Raw genomic sequence first — 17,895 nt, 5'->3', positions numbered from 1 at the left:
TCACTTGTAGGCCAGACCAGGTAAGGATGACAGATTTCCTTTCCTAAAGGACATTAGTGAACCAGATGGGTTTTTCCCAACAATGATTTCATGACCATCAATAGATTCTGAATTCCAAAAGGAAAAATTTCCCATTCCACCTTGCTATGGGAGTCATAATGGGCGGGCAAGGGGTGGACCACTGAAAAGTCTGTTGATGTCGGGCAGAATTTTCTGGTTTTGGGACAAGCGTAGCCAGAAAATTCTGCCCCAGATGTTTTCTGTTGAATTCAAATTCCACTGTATGATGTGGCGGGATTCGAACCTGGCTGCCCAGAACATTAGGTATTATAAAACTATTCACCTGTGAAACAAAACTAAACACAAGGTGCTCCCAAAACTCCATTTTCCTTTGATAGGTGCACAGTCACCATGTCCTACAATTTTCTTCTGTAATGATTACATGATAGGTCATTGTCCAATAGTTGATTTTTATAAAGCATAAATCAGTAAAAGATTGTGCACCATTTTTAATGTTTAGGGTTGCTATTAACATTTTTTGTTTTACAAGATTACATTTTTGTCAGTTTAAATGCTCGACAGTAAGATATAAAAGTCCAGTTGAACAATTAACGTCCGAATCTGAAGAACTATCCTGAAATAATTGCAGTGAAACTGGCATTACACAGGGAACATGTTTGTTTGCTGAGTGAGATTTTGCTGCACCTACCCGAGGAGTGTCATCCAACTTGAGAGGAGGTTGTTCTGCCAGTTTGCGTATCCTGTTCCTTATCTCTCCTTTGCAGAATACGCCATCTGAAGAGCTGCGCTCAGAATGCTGTCCTGAGGATTGGAAATCAATGTCGAGGAATAAGTGCCTCATTAAAAGTATGCGCACCATCAAAAAAACCCATGGATTTCATGCAATCTCTATCACAATACCTCTGCAGCAAATTATGAACAGGGCTAAATTAAGAATAAGCAGTTTGGAGCTCTTTTCACGTTATTAATTACGGCTGTTATATCACTCTGACACAGCCTAAACAGTTTATTTATGGGGGCAGCACGGTGGCACAGTGGTTAGCACTGCTGCCTCACACAGCCAGGGACCTGGGTTCAATTCTGGCCTCGGGTCAGTGTCAGTGTGGAGCTTGCACATTCTCCCCGTGTCTGCGTGGGTTTCCTCCAGGTGCTCCAGTTTCCTCACACAATCCAAAGACGTGCATGTTAGGTTGACTGGCCATGCTAAATTGACCCTAGTGTCAGGGCGATTAGCAGGGTAAATATGTTGGATTATGGGAATAGGAGCTGGGTGGGATTGTGATCAGTGCAGGCTCGATGGGTCGAATGGCCTCCTTCTGCAGTGCAGACATTCTATGATTTTATGTGTGTTACACTCATGAGTCAGATAGCTCATTCTGCAGCTTAGTTCCTTTTGCTTTACCTGCCCAGTTTCAGGCAGATGTCCTTACGCATAATGGTGCCAAGATCCCTGGAGTATGGGGCAGAGATCCAGTATAAAATGAGTGGGAGAGGATGAGGGGAGGTGGGAAGGGGGAAGGAGGTAATTCCAATCCACTTCCCCGATGAACGGATGTCAAGGGAGAGGTTGTGACACTGAGATTGACAAGTTTTTACTTACCTGCAAGGTTGGAAGGTTGTGGGTCACACTCGGCACGTCTACTATGACTCTCACCAATCTTTGTAGACGCACCATAGAAAGCATCCTTTCCGGATGTATCACAACTTGGTATGGCTCCTGCTCTGACCAAGACCGCAAGAAACTACAAAGGGTTGTGAATGAAGCCCAGTCCATCACGCAAACCAACCTCTCGTCCTTTGACTCTATCTGTACTTCCCGCTGCCTCGGAAAAGCAGCCAGCATAATCAGGGATCCCATGCATCCTGGGCATACTCTCTTCCACCTTCTTCCATTGGGAAAAAGATACAAAAGCCTGAGAACACATACCAACCGACTCAAGGGCAGCCTTTTTCCTGCCGCTGTCAGACCTTTGAATGGACCTACTTTATATTAAGCTGATCTTTCTGTACACCCTAACTATAACGGTAACACTATATTCTATACCCTCTCCTCCCCTATGCACTCTATGAATAGTATGCTTTGGCTGTATAGCAGGCAAAGAACAGTACTATTCACTGTATCCCAATACATGTGATAATAAATCATGAGGCTGATCCAGGGTTTGACCAAATAATCAAGGCACTGTTGAAGTGTTACTTCAGTGCAATGCTGAGTGGGTACTGTGCTGCTGAGGCTCTATCCTTCAGGCGAGATACTAAACTGAGGCTCTAATCAGTAATCTGTAAACTGTCTGTGCTGTTATATGCTCTGTCTGAGGCTAGAACTCCCCATTCACCTGACAAACAGGCAAACCCCGAAAGCTTGTGAGTTTACTATCAAATAAATTGGTTGGACTTTAACCTGGTGTTGTGAGACTTCTGGCAGTGGTGGTGCCAGTGGTACAGGGGCAAAGGAATGGCACTAAATCATGATCCTCATTTGGAGAACTGGCACAGATACATTGGACCAAATGGCCTCCTTCTGTACCGGAATGATTCTGCGATTTTTGAAGATTTGACAGAACGATGTTCAAGCCTTTCACACTCAACAGAAGCCCTGGTGTGGAAGTGAAACAACTGTCAACTACTCATAGTTTGAACTGTGTACATGATTCTGTGCCAATGTAGGAATCCTACACATGCTATTTTCGTTCTGGGACATCACATCTGGGACTTCAACCAGCAAGTACTAGGTAGGGGTGAAACTTTGGAAAGTTGAAGGGAGGTGGTGGTGAGTGGTCTGAATCTCCCTGCTGCAGAGGTTTATGCAGGGTTAACCACCAAATAGCTGACTCCAGGGTGCAGTCCTGGGCTGAACTCCACCAAAAGGAGCATCCATTACTACTGCCAGCCATCTCGTCAGTAGGCCAGTGGGATGGGGTGGGAGGGGGTGGGGTGGGGTGTGGGGGGGAAGGGGAGATGGTCTACTCACGAGTGGGCCAGGACAGAAGAGCCCATCCAGCAACAATTCCCAACAGCTTGTGGGAAGCTCAACAAACCTTTTCTCATTATTACATTTACCTCTTCAAATCCGGGGCACATTTTCAAGCCGAAAACATAACTTCAAGGCCAGGAAAGCAGGAACAGCACAACCGGTCTTGCTTTTGAGGCAGTGCAGTGAAGGTTTACCAGGCTGATTCCGGAGATGGCGAGATTGATGTATGAGGAGAGATTGACTAGTTAGGATTGTTTTTGCTGGAGTTCAGACAAATGAGGGAGGGATCTCATGGAAATGTATAAAATTCTAACAGGACTAGACAGGGTAGATGCAGGGAGGTTGTTCTCTTTGCTGGGGAAATCCGGAACCAGGGGTCATAGTCTTGAGGATTCAGGGTAGACCATTTAGGATGGAGATGAGGAGATATTTCTTCACCCAAAGAGTGTTGAATCTGTGGAATTCAGTATCACAGGAAGTAGTTGTTGCCAAAGCATTAATGTGTTCAAGAGGCAGCTTGATATAGCACTTGGGGCAAATGGGATCAAAGGTTATGGAGAGAAAGCAGGATTAGACTATTGAGTTGGATGATCAGCTATGGTCGTGATGAATGGCGGAGCAGGCTCGAAGGACAAAATGGCCTCCTCCTGCTCCTATCTTTACAGTCGACCAATGAGCTCCAACCAGTCAAGGAACTGCAAATCAGGGGAGCCACAGAAATCAAGCCCTGAAGGACTGTTAAAGCCCGAATATTTGTTCCTGTCACAGATATCCCTGATTATGATTGCTACTTTTGGAAGCAGAGCTGCGGCATGGTGGCACAGTGGCACAGTGGTTAGCACTGCCGCCTCACAGTGCCAGGGACCCAGGTTCAATTCCCAGTTTGGGTCACTGTCTGTGTGGAGTCTATATGTTCTCCCCGTGTTTGTGTGGGTTTCCTCTGGATGCACTTGGTTTTCTCCCACAGTCCAAAAGACTGTGCTGGTTAGGTGCATTGGCCATGCTAAATTCTCCCTCGATGTACCCGAACAGGCGCTGGAATGTGGTGACAAGGGGATTTTCACAGGACCTTCATTACAGTGTTAATGTAAGCCTACCTGTGACACTAATAAACTTACTTACTTATAACCTAATTGATAATCAGTATAACTGTGATGACTTCTGCCCCATAGAACCTCCCAAAAAGACCTCTTAGCCCAATCCAGAGGCTACTGTATAGAAGCCCCACTTTAAAGCAGACACAAGTATGAGGCCATGCTATTGGGAAAACGGAGTAATTCATTTACCATTGGCACGATAGCCAATGCAGGAAAGCCAAGTAAGCGATGCAGGTGGCAGGGTCTCATACCCAGAAATTGCCCAGCTTTCTATGATGTTTGCAAGCCCTGTGGCATGTAAAAAGCAAAGGCCAGAACAGATGGTCCAACAGCACAAACCAGGCAGGTACAGCATTCTAACAAACCAAGAGAGTATTCCAAACGTGGTCAAAAAACACGATCCACATAATGACTAGCCAGGCTACACAGTCAGATGATAACAATGACCAGAACACTAATACATGAAATGAGCAGACATTACAATAAATACTATACTGGCACATTACACAGTGGTACCACTGGAAGCCTTTGCCACCATTCAGGTTCTACGCGACCCAGCTAATATATATCCTTGTTCCGAACCTACAAACTTCATCGTGCTGTAGAATAAGCATTTGGCAGACAAACGCAAACAATCCTCCCCAGTCATCTCTTGTTCCAAGGGCCCTTGATACTCTCAGGGCTACAAGGTGCCTTAACAAACAGGGGAAGATGAGGGATGTCCAAAACCGGCATTGTAGGCGATACAATCCCCAAACTAAACATTAGGCTAAAAGACTAAATACAACCTTCAACTCACGGTGCCTGAATTCGAGCAGATATCATCAGCGTATGCAGACAGAGCTAAAATCAAATCAAGTATGTGTGACAAAACAGATGGCAAATCTGACCAGTAGCACAACTGGAAAGACCTAATAACCTTCCTGCTAATAGAACACAGTTTAAGACACAACCCAAACAGTGGACACGATCTTACTGGCCACACTATGCTCCCAAAGTCGGAGACTACGGTGACCAGCCAAATCACTGCAGTGGGTTGGGAAAATCCTGCCGGCGTGAATGGCCATACAATTCCAGTCTACAGGCAACCAGAATTATAAGAATATATGGCAATCCCAAACCAAGTTCACGATAAGCAAATTTGGATGAATAACTAACCATCAGTACGCTTCAGAGGCTGAAACATTCATTGCTTTTGTGTAATAACATATTCAACATCATATCCTTTTGATGCCATGTAAGTAGTTTCTGATTCTTCTAATTTATAAAAGAATAGGATATGTTTATGTACCTTTAAGGGGGGCATATCTAAACCTGCTGTCCATCACTATCCATCGCAAGACAGGATGTGATGTATAATCCCATGTATTCTGTAGACAGAAAAGAACACAGTTCCTACAGACCAGTTGTGTTCCATGTAGCTTCCCAGTTACTATTGTATGTAGAATTTTATCTTATTAGGGCAGCATAGTGGCTAGCACTGCTGCATCACAGTGCCAAGGACCTGGGCTTGATGGGTCACTCTCTGTGCGGAGTTTGCAATTTCTCCCCGTGTCTGCGTGGGTTTCCTCCGGATGCTCCGGTTTCCTCTCAGTCCGAAAGACGTGCTGGTTGGGTGCATTGGCCATGCTAAATTCTCCCTTAGTGTACCTGAACAGGCGCAGGAGTGTGGCAAGTAGGGGATTTTCACTATAACTTCATTGCAGTGTTAATGTAAGCCTACTTGTAACACGAATAAATAAACTTTAAATTTATCTTCAATAAAAAAAAACCAATATTATTGTTCTATTAATCCTTGAATGGTTATAGTGTGTTTGTGATAAATATAAGAGCACTTCCATTTTTTAAATTTTGCTATTTTTACATCCCTTCAAATATTTTGCACTAAAATCACTATGCCCCGGTAAGATAAAGATTAATGTTATTAAAGACAGCCTGGCTAAGACTTCTGCTCTAACCAAAGAAGAAGGAATGGAAAACATTAATAGGCCTTTGCAAGAACCAACCTGTAGAACTCGGGCTGAGGGATAAACTGAATTACAGATTGTTATGGTTAAATTGCGGACAAGTTTAGAATCCCTACAGTGCAGAAGGAGGCCATTTGGCCCATCAAGTCTGCACCGACCAAAATCCCACCCAGATCCTATTCCCATAACCCCATATATTTACCCTGCTAATCCTCCTGACACTAGGATCAATTTAGCATGGCCAATCAACCCAACCCGCGCCTCTTTGGGCTGTGGGAGGAAACTGGAGCACCTGGAGTAAACCCATGCAGACATGGGGAGAATGTGCAAACTCCACACAGACAGTGACCTGAGGCTGGAACTGAACCTGGTCCCTGGTGCTGAGAGATAGCGCTGTTACCCACTGAGCCACTGTGAGAGAAATGCCATACCGTTCTTCCTGGCTTCCTTCAGTTTCTTTTCCGCCAGATCTAACTTGCTGACGATGGGTTGTGGGGGCAGATGCTCCTGATTGTACACACTGTAGTCAGTGGCATGATCACTGGGAGGGATGGGTGTGTGGGCCACCGGAGAGCTCTTTCTGTTTTTCAAACTCAGGTCGGTTGCCCCAGAGGTGGTGGACAGATCCAGGCATTCTTTCTGCACCTCCTCAAGGCGACCGTTTGCCAGTTGGTGTTTGAAGTCACCGTTGAAACCTCTTGTGGATTGGTGACTAGATGTCTGGTCTTTCAAATGTGGTGGCGCGTCTGCTTTTAAAGTGGGAATTCCAGATTTGGTCACACTCAGGTCTTTCTCAGTGCAAGGTTTAGTAAGTTCCGGGTTAAAGTGCTCTCCAGCGCTCTTGTTGAAAGCATCGTTTTTCAGATTATTGTTCTGAAGTCTTTCCTGGTTCTTCAGTGCATTGTGATTGATTCTAGAGTAGTTAGTGCTGTAGTTAAGTGCTTGGGCCGGTTGAAGTGCATGAGGAGATAGGAAGGGTCTTGACAGAGGGGAGATCTCCCTCAAAGGACGCTGTGGGGAGATGAGAGGAGGAGGAGCTCTTAAGCGCAGTGGCCAGTCCTGGTTTTCATCTTCAGGGATAGCTCTGTAAGAAAAACGCATGTTTTAAGAAGCGAATGCCAGTAAGAATTAAAAAAACATAGAATCTACAGTGCAAAAGGGGGCCATTTGGCCCACTGAGCCAGTACCAACAACAACCCCACCCAGGCCCTATCCCCGTAACCCCATATGTTTACCCTGCTAATCCCCCTGAAATCAAGGGGCAATTTAGCATGGCCAATCCACCTAACCCACACATCTTTGAACTGTGGGAGGAAACTGGAGAAAACTCATGCAGAGAATGTGCAAACCAAATGCAGACAGCCACCGGAGACCAGAATTGAACCCGGGTCGGTGGCACTGTGAGGCAACAGTGCTAACCACTGTGCCACCTGGTTTTATTGGTATTGCTTACAGGAAAAACACACTCAGGAACAGTGCTTTGAGCAGATTTTTTATGATAGCAAACAACATATATTTGAACCATTTTTCTTTTGATTATCACATTCAATTCTTCCAGTAATGGTATTTACAAGAGTGCAATTTTGAACCATTTCAATGAAGTCATTTTTCATTTTATACAGAACTGGTTCTGAACCCCTCTCATTTTTATTATCTGCGTTTCTAACAATATATTAGCAAAGGAAAAGGAAGCAAGTCAGGAGCTGAGAACAGTTTCAGCTGGATAAAATGTCTGTATTTCACACAACATGACAATTTTCTTGTCAAAATGAAGTGTATGCATTCCATTATCCCTGCGGTCACAGGGAACTGAACATTCGTTCTCATGTTATCAGAGAAACTTACCACCGCCATGTTGAAAGGGGCAAGTCACAGAAGGTCATTCTGTGATCGCGCAGGAGTTGGACAATCAACAGCAGGATGGAAGTTGTGCTAACTTTGCTCTTTTTCTTTGCTGGATGATTAGTCTGTTTGCTTAAAACTGATTCATGAACTCCATCAAAAGCCGAGTGGGTGAATGCACTGTCTCTGGTGCTGTACTGACCTCCACAGCTGATTCCAGGCACACCAGCAGACCAGGGGAGATTATTGACCTCAGTACCTCGATGAAAGGGAGTGAGGAAAAGGCAGTCAAACGTATCCCTCTGCTCATCACCACCCACAGACTGGTGCTTGGAAAGGGGGTCTGGGAAAGTGATGTTAGAGCTGGATCAGCAGAATTCCAGGGCTACTTTCATGGAGGCTGGAGAGGCTTTCCCATTTCTTCTAGTTCCACAAGACTATAAGGTTTTAAAGGATTAGGCCTTTCCCGGATCAGGATGCCAGTACCAATGGGAAGAGGGTTTGCTTTGCCCGAGGGTCCTGTAAAATTGCGAGCCTGGTTTAATCTATTGCCAGGGGAGTGCCTGGCAGCGCATGGCCATCCGAGGTGCCTAGGAGACAGAGCGGCATCCACTTGCATGTCAGCGAGATCCACAGTGCCCTCACTCAGGAACACATTAAGTGAGGATAGTGCCATCTAAAACTATACCTTGTGTCAGCCATTACCCTGTTGAATGACACGGGAGATATGCACGAACATATTCCCACAAACATATCTAATTATCTTGAGGAGCCACCAACCAAAGACATTCTCTGTCTTGCGTTGCCACCAAGAGTCTCATGTTAGTCCCTTACTTCCTGTCAATGTAGGTTGGGAAATAAACTGCATTAACACTGCAATGAAGTTACTGCGAAATTCCCCTAGTCACCACATTCCTGCACCTGTTTGAGTCAATGCAACCCATGCCTCATTGAAATAAAATGTTACTATTTGTCACTAACATTGTTAGATGCACCTTTGTGTCGCCATGTAAAATGTGAAAGGGGTGGAGGAGTTGCACTACTGGTTAAGGAGAATATCACAGCTGTACTGTGGGAGGACACCTCGGAGGGCTCATATAGTGAGGCAATATAGGTAGAACTCAGGAATAGGAAGGGTGTAGTCACATGTTGGGGGTTTATTATAGGCCATCCAACACAGCCAGTGGGCGATAGAGGAACAGATATGTAGGCAGATTTTGGCAAGGTGTAAAACTAATAGGGTTGTTGTGGTGGGAGATTTTAACTTCTTCTGTATTGACTGGGACTCAGTGCTAGTGGCATGGATGGGGTAGAGTTTGTAAGGAGTATCCTGGAGGACTGCTTTAAACAGTATGTAGATATTCCAACACGGGAAGGGGCCATATTGGACCTGATGTTGTGGAATGAGCCCAGCTAGAAGATTGATGTTTCAGTAGGGGAGCAGTTTGGGAACAGTGACCACAATTCAGTAAGCTTTAAGGTACTGATGGAAAAAAATAAGTACAGTCCTCAAGTTAAGGTGCTAAATTGGGGGAAGACTAATTACAACAATATTAGGTAGGAACTGAAGAATGTAAATTGGGGACAGATGTTTGAAGGCAAACCAACATCTGTTAATAGTTTATTTATTAGTCACAAGTAAGGCTTGCATTAACATTGCAATGAAATTACTGTGAAATTCTCCTAGTCGCCACATTCTGGCATCTGTTCGGGTCAATACACCTAATTGGCACATCTTTCAGACTGTGGGAGAAAACTGGAGCACCCAGAGGAAACCCACGCAGACATGGGGAGAATGTGCAAACTCCAAACAGGCAGTGACCCAAGCCGGGAATCGAACCCGGGTCTCTGGAGCTGTGAAGCAGCAGTGCTGACCACTGTGCTGCATGTGGGAGGCTTTCAAGTGTAAGTTGTTAGGGATTCAGAACTGGCACATTCCTGTAAGAATGAAGGATGGTATGGCAAGTTTTGGGAACCTTGGATAACGATATTGTGAGTCCAGTCAAAGAAAAAAAGGAAGCATTTTTCAAAACTAGGAGGCTGGAACACACGAAGCAAGTGTGGAATACAAGGGAAGTAGAAAGAAAGTTAAGCAGGGAGTAAGGAGGGCTAAAGGGGTCATGAAAAGTCATTGGCTAGCAGGATTAAGGAAAACCTTATAGCTTTTTATACATATATAAAGAGCAAGAAGGTGGCCAGGGAGAGGGCTGACCCACTGAAGAACAGGGGAGGGAATCTATGCATGGAGCCAGGGGAAATGGGTGATGTATTAAATGAGTATTTTGCATCAGTATTCACCAAAGAGAAGGACTTTATGGATGATAATCTGAGAAAGGGTGTGTAAATAGTTTGAGTCATGTTGAGATCAAAAAGGAGCTATTGGGGTACTTGAGAAACATTAAGGTAGACAAGTCCCCAGGGCCTGATGGTATACATCCCAGAATACTGAGAGAGCAAGGGAGGAAATTGCTGGGGCCTTGAGAGAAATCTTTGTATCCTTACTGGCTACATGGGAGGTCTCAGGAGATTGGAGAATAGCCAGTGTTGTTCCTTTGTTTAAGAAGGGTAGCAAGAATAATCCAGGTAATTACAGGCCGGTGAGTTTTACGTCAGTGGTAGGGAAATTATTGGAGAGGATTCTTTGAGACAGGATTTACTCCCATTTGGAAAAAACTGGACGTACTGGCGAGAAGCAACATGGTTTTGTGAAGGGGAGGTTGTGCTGAACTAACTTGATCGAGATTTTCAAGGAAGTGACGAAGACGATTGATGAGGGTAGGGCAGTAGATGTTGTCGACATGGACTTCAGTAAGGCCTTTGACAAGATTCCTCATGGCAGACTGGTGCAGAGGTGATGTCGCATGGGATCAGAGGTGAGCTGGCAGGGTGGATACAGAACTAGCTCAGTCATAGAAGACAGACTGGTGGAAGGCTGTGTTTCTGAATGGACGGCTGTGACAAGTGGTATTCCTCAGAGATCAGTGCTGGGACCTTTGCTGTTTGTTATATATCTAAATAATTTGGAGGAAAATGTAACTGGTTTGATTAGTAAGCTTGCAGATGACACAAAGATTTGTGGATTTGTGGAAAGCGATGAGCATCATTAGAGGATACAGCAGGATATAGATCGGTTGGAGACTTGGGCGGAGGAATGGCAGATGGAGTTTAATCCGGACAAATGTGACTTAATGTATTTTGGAAGGTCTAATAAAGAAAGGAAATATACAGTAAATGGCAGAACCCTTAAGAGTACTGATAGGCAGAGGGATCTGGATGTACAGGTACACAGATCACTGAAAGTGGCAACACAAGTGGAGAAGGGAGTCAAGAAGACATATGGCATGCTTGCCTTCATCAGCCGAAGCATTGAGTTTAAAAGTTGGCAAGTCATATTCCAGCTTTATAAAAACTTAGACTGCACTTGGAATGTAGTGTTCGATTCCGGTCACCACGCTACCAGAGGATGTGGAGGTTTTGGGGAGGGTACAGAAAAGATTTACCAGGATGTTGCCTGGTATGGAGGGCATTAGCTATGAGGAGAGATCGGTGAAACTTGGTTTGTTCTCACTGGAACGATGAATGTTGAGGGACGACCTGATAGAAATCTACAAGATTATGAGAGGCATGGACAGAATGGATAGTCAGAAGCTTTTTCCCAGGGCGGAAGAGCCAATTGCTGGGGGGCATAGGTTTAAGATGTGAGGGGCAAGGTTTAAAGGAGATGTACGAGACAAGTTTTTAACACAGAGGGTAGTGGGTGCCTGGAACTTGCTGCCGGGGAAGGTAATGCAAGCAGATACGATAGTGACTTTTAAGCGGCGTCTTGACAAACACATGAATAGGGTAGGAATGCAGAGATATGGTCCTTGGAATGTAGGAGGTTTTAGTTCAGTCGGACAGCATGGTTGGTTCAGGCTTGGCGGCCCAAACGGCCTGATCCTGTGCTGTAATTTTCTTTGCTCTTTGTTCACTAAGACTGATTCAGCATCCTCCTTCCTCACTTCTGCTTGGTGCAGGGTAGGATGAGTTTTGGAGGGTAGCAGAACCTGGGCCCACATTCTGCAGCCATTTCAGTGCTGGTGTTGGGCCAGCTCTCCCATTAAGGATAGTGGACCATCCCTAAGAATCGGCAGCTAAATTGGAACGGGCCTGCAGCTCAGTGCTGCCACGGGGAGCAGTGGCCACTACTGGGATAGTAATTGGAGGAAGTGGGCACAGCAGTAGACCTGCACTCTCACCAGGTACACAAGGAGTCTGGCAATGCTGGGACCAGTCAGGCTGGCCCTGGTGAAGGGAGGGGGGACTGTTCAGAGCAGGCAGCGCCAATATCGTGGAGGTGGCTGTATTTAAAATTCGCAAAGATATCAACTTCGTCACCATCGAAAGAGGAGATGATCCACTGATCCCGGGGTCAAAGAATGCCCAGAAAGGAAGTCCCCTCGCCTCCCACTTTCCAGCCCGACATTCTGGAGTATGCTGGAAGACCATCCTAGTGACCCCAACGAGGCGGAGACCCCTGTCATACAGTACCTGCTCACACTATTTTTCTCAGCCACCTATCTTCTCTCAGCATCTCTCTCTTTCCCCAACCTCCCCCCCCCCGCCAACTCTAGGCCTCATCACCTGCCCCAGCTCTTCATTCCTCCCCTCCCTCCAGCACAGACCATCATTGCCCAACAGGATGGCAAGGTGGCACAATGGTTAGCACTGCTGCCTCACAGCACCAGGGACCCGGGTTTGAATCCTCCTTGGGTCACTGTCTGTGCAGAGTTTGCACATTCTCCTTGAGGCTTCATGAGTTTCCTCCGGGTGCTTCGGTTTCCTCCCACAGTCCGAAAGAGGTGCTGGTTAAGTACATTGGTCAAGTTGAATTCTCCCTCAGTGTACCCAAACAAGTGCCGGAGTGTGATAACGACGGGATTTTCACAGTAACTTCACTGCGGTGTTAAGGGAAGCCCACCTGTGACACTAATAAACTTTAAACTGCAGCTGTCCATCTGAGGCAGTAAGATCCACGTGGTTGGTGCTCCACCCACCCACTCCCTGCTGCACATGGTGATCCAGGGTTGCTAGAGGCATCCATCTTCCAATTCCCACAGGCTGCCTTTGGCCCTCTTCCAGGTGCATCTCGACATGTCAGTGCCCCGTTGATCCAGATGTGTTCTGCTTCAATGTGATATCCCATTGGGGCACGGAAAACTGGACGGGAGAGACCATTCGAGTCCGGTCTTCATCTCCATTCCATTAATGGACAATAGCTTCACGCTGGCCTCTGGCGACCCACCAAGATGGGTAGGAGCAGACCATCCTGTCACCAATTCACATCGTGTGGAAATGCCGGCATTGGGCTGGGGTAAACACAGTAAGAAGTCTCACAACACCAGGTTAAAGTCCAACAGGTTTATTTGGTAGCAAAAGCCACTAGCTCTCGGGCCTCTGACCCTTCATCAGGTAAGTGGAGAGTTCTCTGATGAGGGGTTAGAGGCCTGAGAGCTAGTGGCTTTTGCTACCAAATAAACCTGTTGGACTTTAACCTGGTGTTGTGAGACTTCTTCCTGTATCAATTCACATTGGCAGAGAACCCATTTTTCAGCCCTTGCCACACTGTCACCCTCATCCAGCATTAACCATGCGGGGGGACTGGAAAACTCCACCCACATAAGACCCTAAGACAGAGGAGCAGAGTTGGGCCATTCAGCCCATCGAGTCTGCTGTGCCATTCAATCATGGATTGTCAATCACATTGTCTGATTGCTTTTGAGAAACTATCAGTTGCCATTTTTCTCACTGAGACAAAGCAATGGTTAAAGTGCAAGTCAATTAATGTTGGTGCCACCAAAATATCAACAAGGTTTAAAAATCAGCCCCTTTACTGTTAAGAATTAGCACATTCTCCTGTGTCTGCGTGGGTTCTCTCTGCATGCTCTGGTTTCCTCTCACAGTGCAGAGGTGTGCAGGTTAGGTTGATAGGCCATGCCAAATTACCCCTTAGTATCAGGGAGACTTGCAGGATAAATACGTGGGGTTACAGGGATCAGGCCTGGGTGGGATTGTCTGCATAGTAGGAATTATATGACACACAGGGAACTATTTTTTTCTACATTTTGTAACATTTTATGAAGCAATTTGCGCTTCTCGAGGGAAAATTAATTCCATAGTGTGAACCGAGTTACAAACATGAGATTTAATTTTCCAGATAATTAAGTTTAATTAAGTAAAGTTTAATTAAATTGTTGAAAACTTTCACAGTTTATTTACGGCAGGTTATAATTCAAAGGCTTGGCAAATCCATGATTCTAGGAGAGATGACAAAAGGCATTTGGGGGAGGGGAGGGGGAGAGAATGGGAGAAAGTGGGGAACACGGGAGAGAAAGGGACTGGATCTGAAGCTGGGACGGGGCAGAAAGTGGGTGTTGGGGAAAGGAATGGGGGACTGGCATTTACAGCAGAATCGAGAGCAGTCACAATGATAGGGTCAGTGGGAACATGTGCAAGACTGGGTCAGATTGCAAAAGGGTTACTGAAACTTGACGACTTTTGCAATTACTATTCTTTTGAGAAGAGTTGGAGACTTCACTTTCTATAAGTAATACTTTTCTTCTATGTTTCTATAGCAATGGAATCAAAGGTTACGGGGAAAAAGCAGGATTAGGCCATTGAGTTGGATGATCAGCCATATCGTAATGAATGGCGGAGCAGGCTCGAAGGGCTAAACGGCTTCCTCCTTCTATCTTCTTCTGTGTTTCTATATTTTAGAAGGATGAGTTGTGATCTCACTGAAACATATAAAAGATTTTAAGTGCCCTGACTGAGTGGACATGGAAAGATTGTTCCCCCTGGTTGTAGAGTCTCGGATCTGAGGTTAAAGTTTCAGAGTAAGGAATCAGCCATTTAGGGCAGAGATGAGAAATAGCAGCCCCACAGTAAAGAAGGAGGCCATTCAACCACTTGAGTCTGCACTGACTCATTTTATCCAGGCCCACCCCCCGCTCTATCCCCGCAACCGGATGCAAATACCATGGTTTCTCCACCTCACCTACACGTCTTTGGACACTAAGGATTGATTCAGCATGGCCAATACACCTAACCCGCACATCTTTGAACTGTGCGGGAAACCAAAGCAGCCGGAGGAATTCCACGCAGACACGGGGAAGATGTGCAAACTCCACACAGACAGTCATCCAAGGCCAGGACTGAACCTTGGTCCCTGGTACTGTGAGACAGCAGTGCTAACCACTGTGCCACCAGGCCACCCACATTCCTTAGTGAACCGTTAGAATTTAGAAAGTCATTTAATATATTTAAGTTAGAGATTGATAGAATTTTGGGTACTAAGGGGAGGGAGGAGTATGGAATAGTCTTGATGTGCTGTACCATCCTGGCCAGCAACTGATCACAAGTTTCAATTACCACACAGATGGCAAATAAGTGTTTACAGGCTTTACCTCCTCTCTTTAGTTTTCAATAAGGTGATGAGTGGAAAGGTGAAGAAGCAAATGGTGCTTTCCTCATTCAGCAAGTTGACAAATTTTCAATGAAAAAATCTCAAAATCCTCCAACTAGGTATTATAATGCGGTAGAGCACACCCACATTTCTATCTCATGCAACCGTCCAAACTTCTCATCAGCAGCACCCACCTCATAGAATCATAGAATTCCTACAGTGCAGAAGGAGGCCATTCAGCCCACCCCCTTGGAAAAAGTTCCGACTAAAATTTGCCCCACCTTCTGAAACTGGACCTGACAGGATTGGCCATGGGGGAGGCAGCGGGCAAACCAAAAGTTCTCGGCTTTCGGTGGACTGGAAAATATCAGCAGTGGGCGGGGCTGGAAGATCACAGCCCAGGTATGGTATCGTAGAAGACCTCGTCTCTCCTCCTCTGTCTTTCCTCAGGTTATGGGGAAAAAGCAGGATTAGGCTATTAAGTTGGATGATCAGCCATGATCTTAATGAATGGCGGAGCAGGCTCGAAGGGCCAAATAGCTTCCTCCTGCTGCTATCTTCTTCTCTGTTTCTATGTTTTAGAAAGAGGAGTTGTGATCTCACTGAAACATATACAGGAATGAAAAGAATTTATGCTGGGGATGAGATAAAGGACTGGAAGCCAGGGTCTAACAACGGGAATGGGAGAAGGAATCACCTGTATTTATGTGATGCAACAGGAAACGAGCAATGCCCGACATTAGCTTTGGATTAATCTACAAAATAAAGTCAATTTTTCCTGGACTGAATGCAGATACTAATTACTTAGGAAGAGTCTGGGCTCCTTGCTTGTGACACTCGTTGACATATTACTCACCGGCTTCTGTCTCGTTCCTGCTCTGAAAACGCATGCCCTTGTTCCTTGTGTAGCTGCTGAAGGTGGTGCTGATGGAAATCCACTCTATGTGCCGGATGTTCCTCCCTCGCCTGTTGCTGATGGCTGTGACGCAGTGCACATTTCCCCTCCGCGGATGAGGAATATGAGGAAAGGTTTGAGGGGACCCCAAGTAATGAGGAGGAAGCAGGGAGGGCAATGGGCTCCAGAGGCAACGTGCGAGCCTTTCCATTCCCCAGAGAGGGCACTTTGGCTTTCTCTGCAAAAGAAATACCAATCAGAAAAACTCTTTCCTGCTTCTCAGAAATATGCACAAACAAATCTCAAGAATGTTGTGACATTTTGGGCCAAAGATGATTTTTAACAATAATTAAATGCAATTTTTCTGTTATTTCGTGGGACGTGGGCATTACTAGAAAGGTCAGCATTTATTACCAATCCATAATTGCCCTTGAGAAGGTGATGGTGAACCACATTCTTGAACCGCTGCAGTCCATTGTAGTGAAGGTATTACACACAGAGCCGTGAGGAAGGGAGTTCATCATCGAATCCCTACACTACAGAAGGAGGGAATTCAGTCCATTGAGTCTGCGCCAGCAACAATCCCAGCCAGGCCCTATCTCTGCATCCCCACACATTTACCCTTCTAATCCCCCTGACACAAAGGGACAATCAACCTAACCTGCACATTTTTGGAGTGCGGGAGGAAACCAAAGCACTGGGAGGAAACCCATGCAGTCACAGGGAGAATGTGCAAACTCCACACAGACAATACCCAAGGTTGGAATTGAACCCGGGTCCCTGGTGTTGCAAGGCAGCATTGCTAATCACTGTGCCACCTAGGATTGTGACCCAATGACAGTGAAAGAACGGTTCTATAGTTCTAAGTCATAATGGTGTGAATCTTTGAGGGGAACTGTGTGTGGTGGTGAGACTATGTTCTTCTAGCTGGTAGAGGTCTGGGGGTTTGCAAGGTGCTATCGAAAGAGGTTCGAAAAGTTGTTGCAGAGCATTGTGTAGATGATGCACAAAACTGCCATTGTGTGCCAGTAGTGGAGGGAGTGAAAAAAACCTACACATGGCTGACTCCGATATTGGAAGGTGAACGTTTAATTTGTTTGGCTGACACACTTTTACCTGTTACATTAATGTATCAATCATAGAATCCTGACAGTGCAGGAGGAGATCATTCGGCCCATCAAGCCTTCACTGACAACAATCCCACCCAGGCCCTATCCCCACAACCTCATGCATTTACCCTACAAGTCCCCCGACACAAAGTGATATTTTGCAAGGCCAATCAAACCTAACCTGCACACCATTGGAGTATGAGGGGAAACTGGAGCACCCAGAGGAATCATGCGCAGAGACAGGGAGAATGTGCAAACTTGACACAGACGATAACCCAAGGCTGGAATTGAACCTGGGTCCCTGAGTTTGTGAGGCAGCAGTGTTAACCACTGTGCTGCCCAATGGCTCCCAAGGCAAATGAAAACTAGATTGTTTCTACAAGTGGCAATCAATCAATGCCTGGGTGGCAAGTCAAAGATCTAGCCCAATCTGTCTGCCCTCCATGGTTATTTTGTGTGGACAAATAGAGGGTATGAAGCTTTCCTTGTGAGAAAATTGGGAAGTTTCATTATCATGCCATAGCTTTTATTTAAGCTTGCAGAATT

At 45.7% G+C, this 17,895-nt stretch overlaps 1 protein-coding gene across 3 annotated transcripts in view; it reads right to left on the bottom strand.

The window, feature by feature from the left end:
- The window catches only part of LOC145353071 (genetic suppressor element 1-like), a 175,127-nt gene that overhangs the window by 20,322 nt on the left and 136,910 nt on the right, over nt 1-17,895 (bottom strand). For all 3 annotated transcript variants that reach the window (XM_080203417.1, XM_080203435.1, XM_080203425.1), the window contains exons 8-10: nt 16,202-16,478; nt 6,491-7,143; nt 710-822 (exon numbers count right to left, since the gene is read on the bottom strand). In XM_080203417.1, coding sequence (XP_080059543.1) covers nt 710-822; nt 6,491-7,143; nt 16,202-16,478 — 1,043 coding nt within the window. The remainder of the gene's footprint in view (nt 1-709; nt 823-6,490; nt 7,144-16,201; nt 16,479-17,895) is intronic.

This window comes from Carcharhinus amblyrhynchos, chromosome 2 (genome assembly GCF_965287045.1).
Source record: "Carcharhinus amblyrhynchos chromosome 2, sCarAmb.v2.hapA, whole genome shotgun sequence".
NCBI classification, from domain to species: Eukaryota; Metazoa; Chordata; class Chondrichthyes; order Carcharhiniformes; family Carcharhinidae; genus Carcharhinus; species Carcharhinus amblyrhynchos.
The sequence above is the reverse complement of the archived record's forward strand: the minus strand, read 5'-3'. Positions and strand labels throughout refer to the sequence as shown.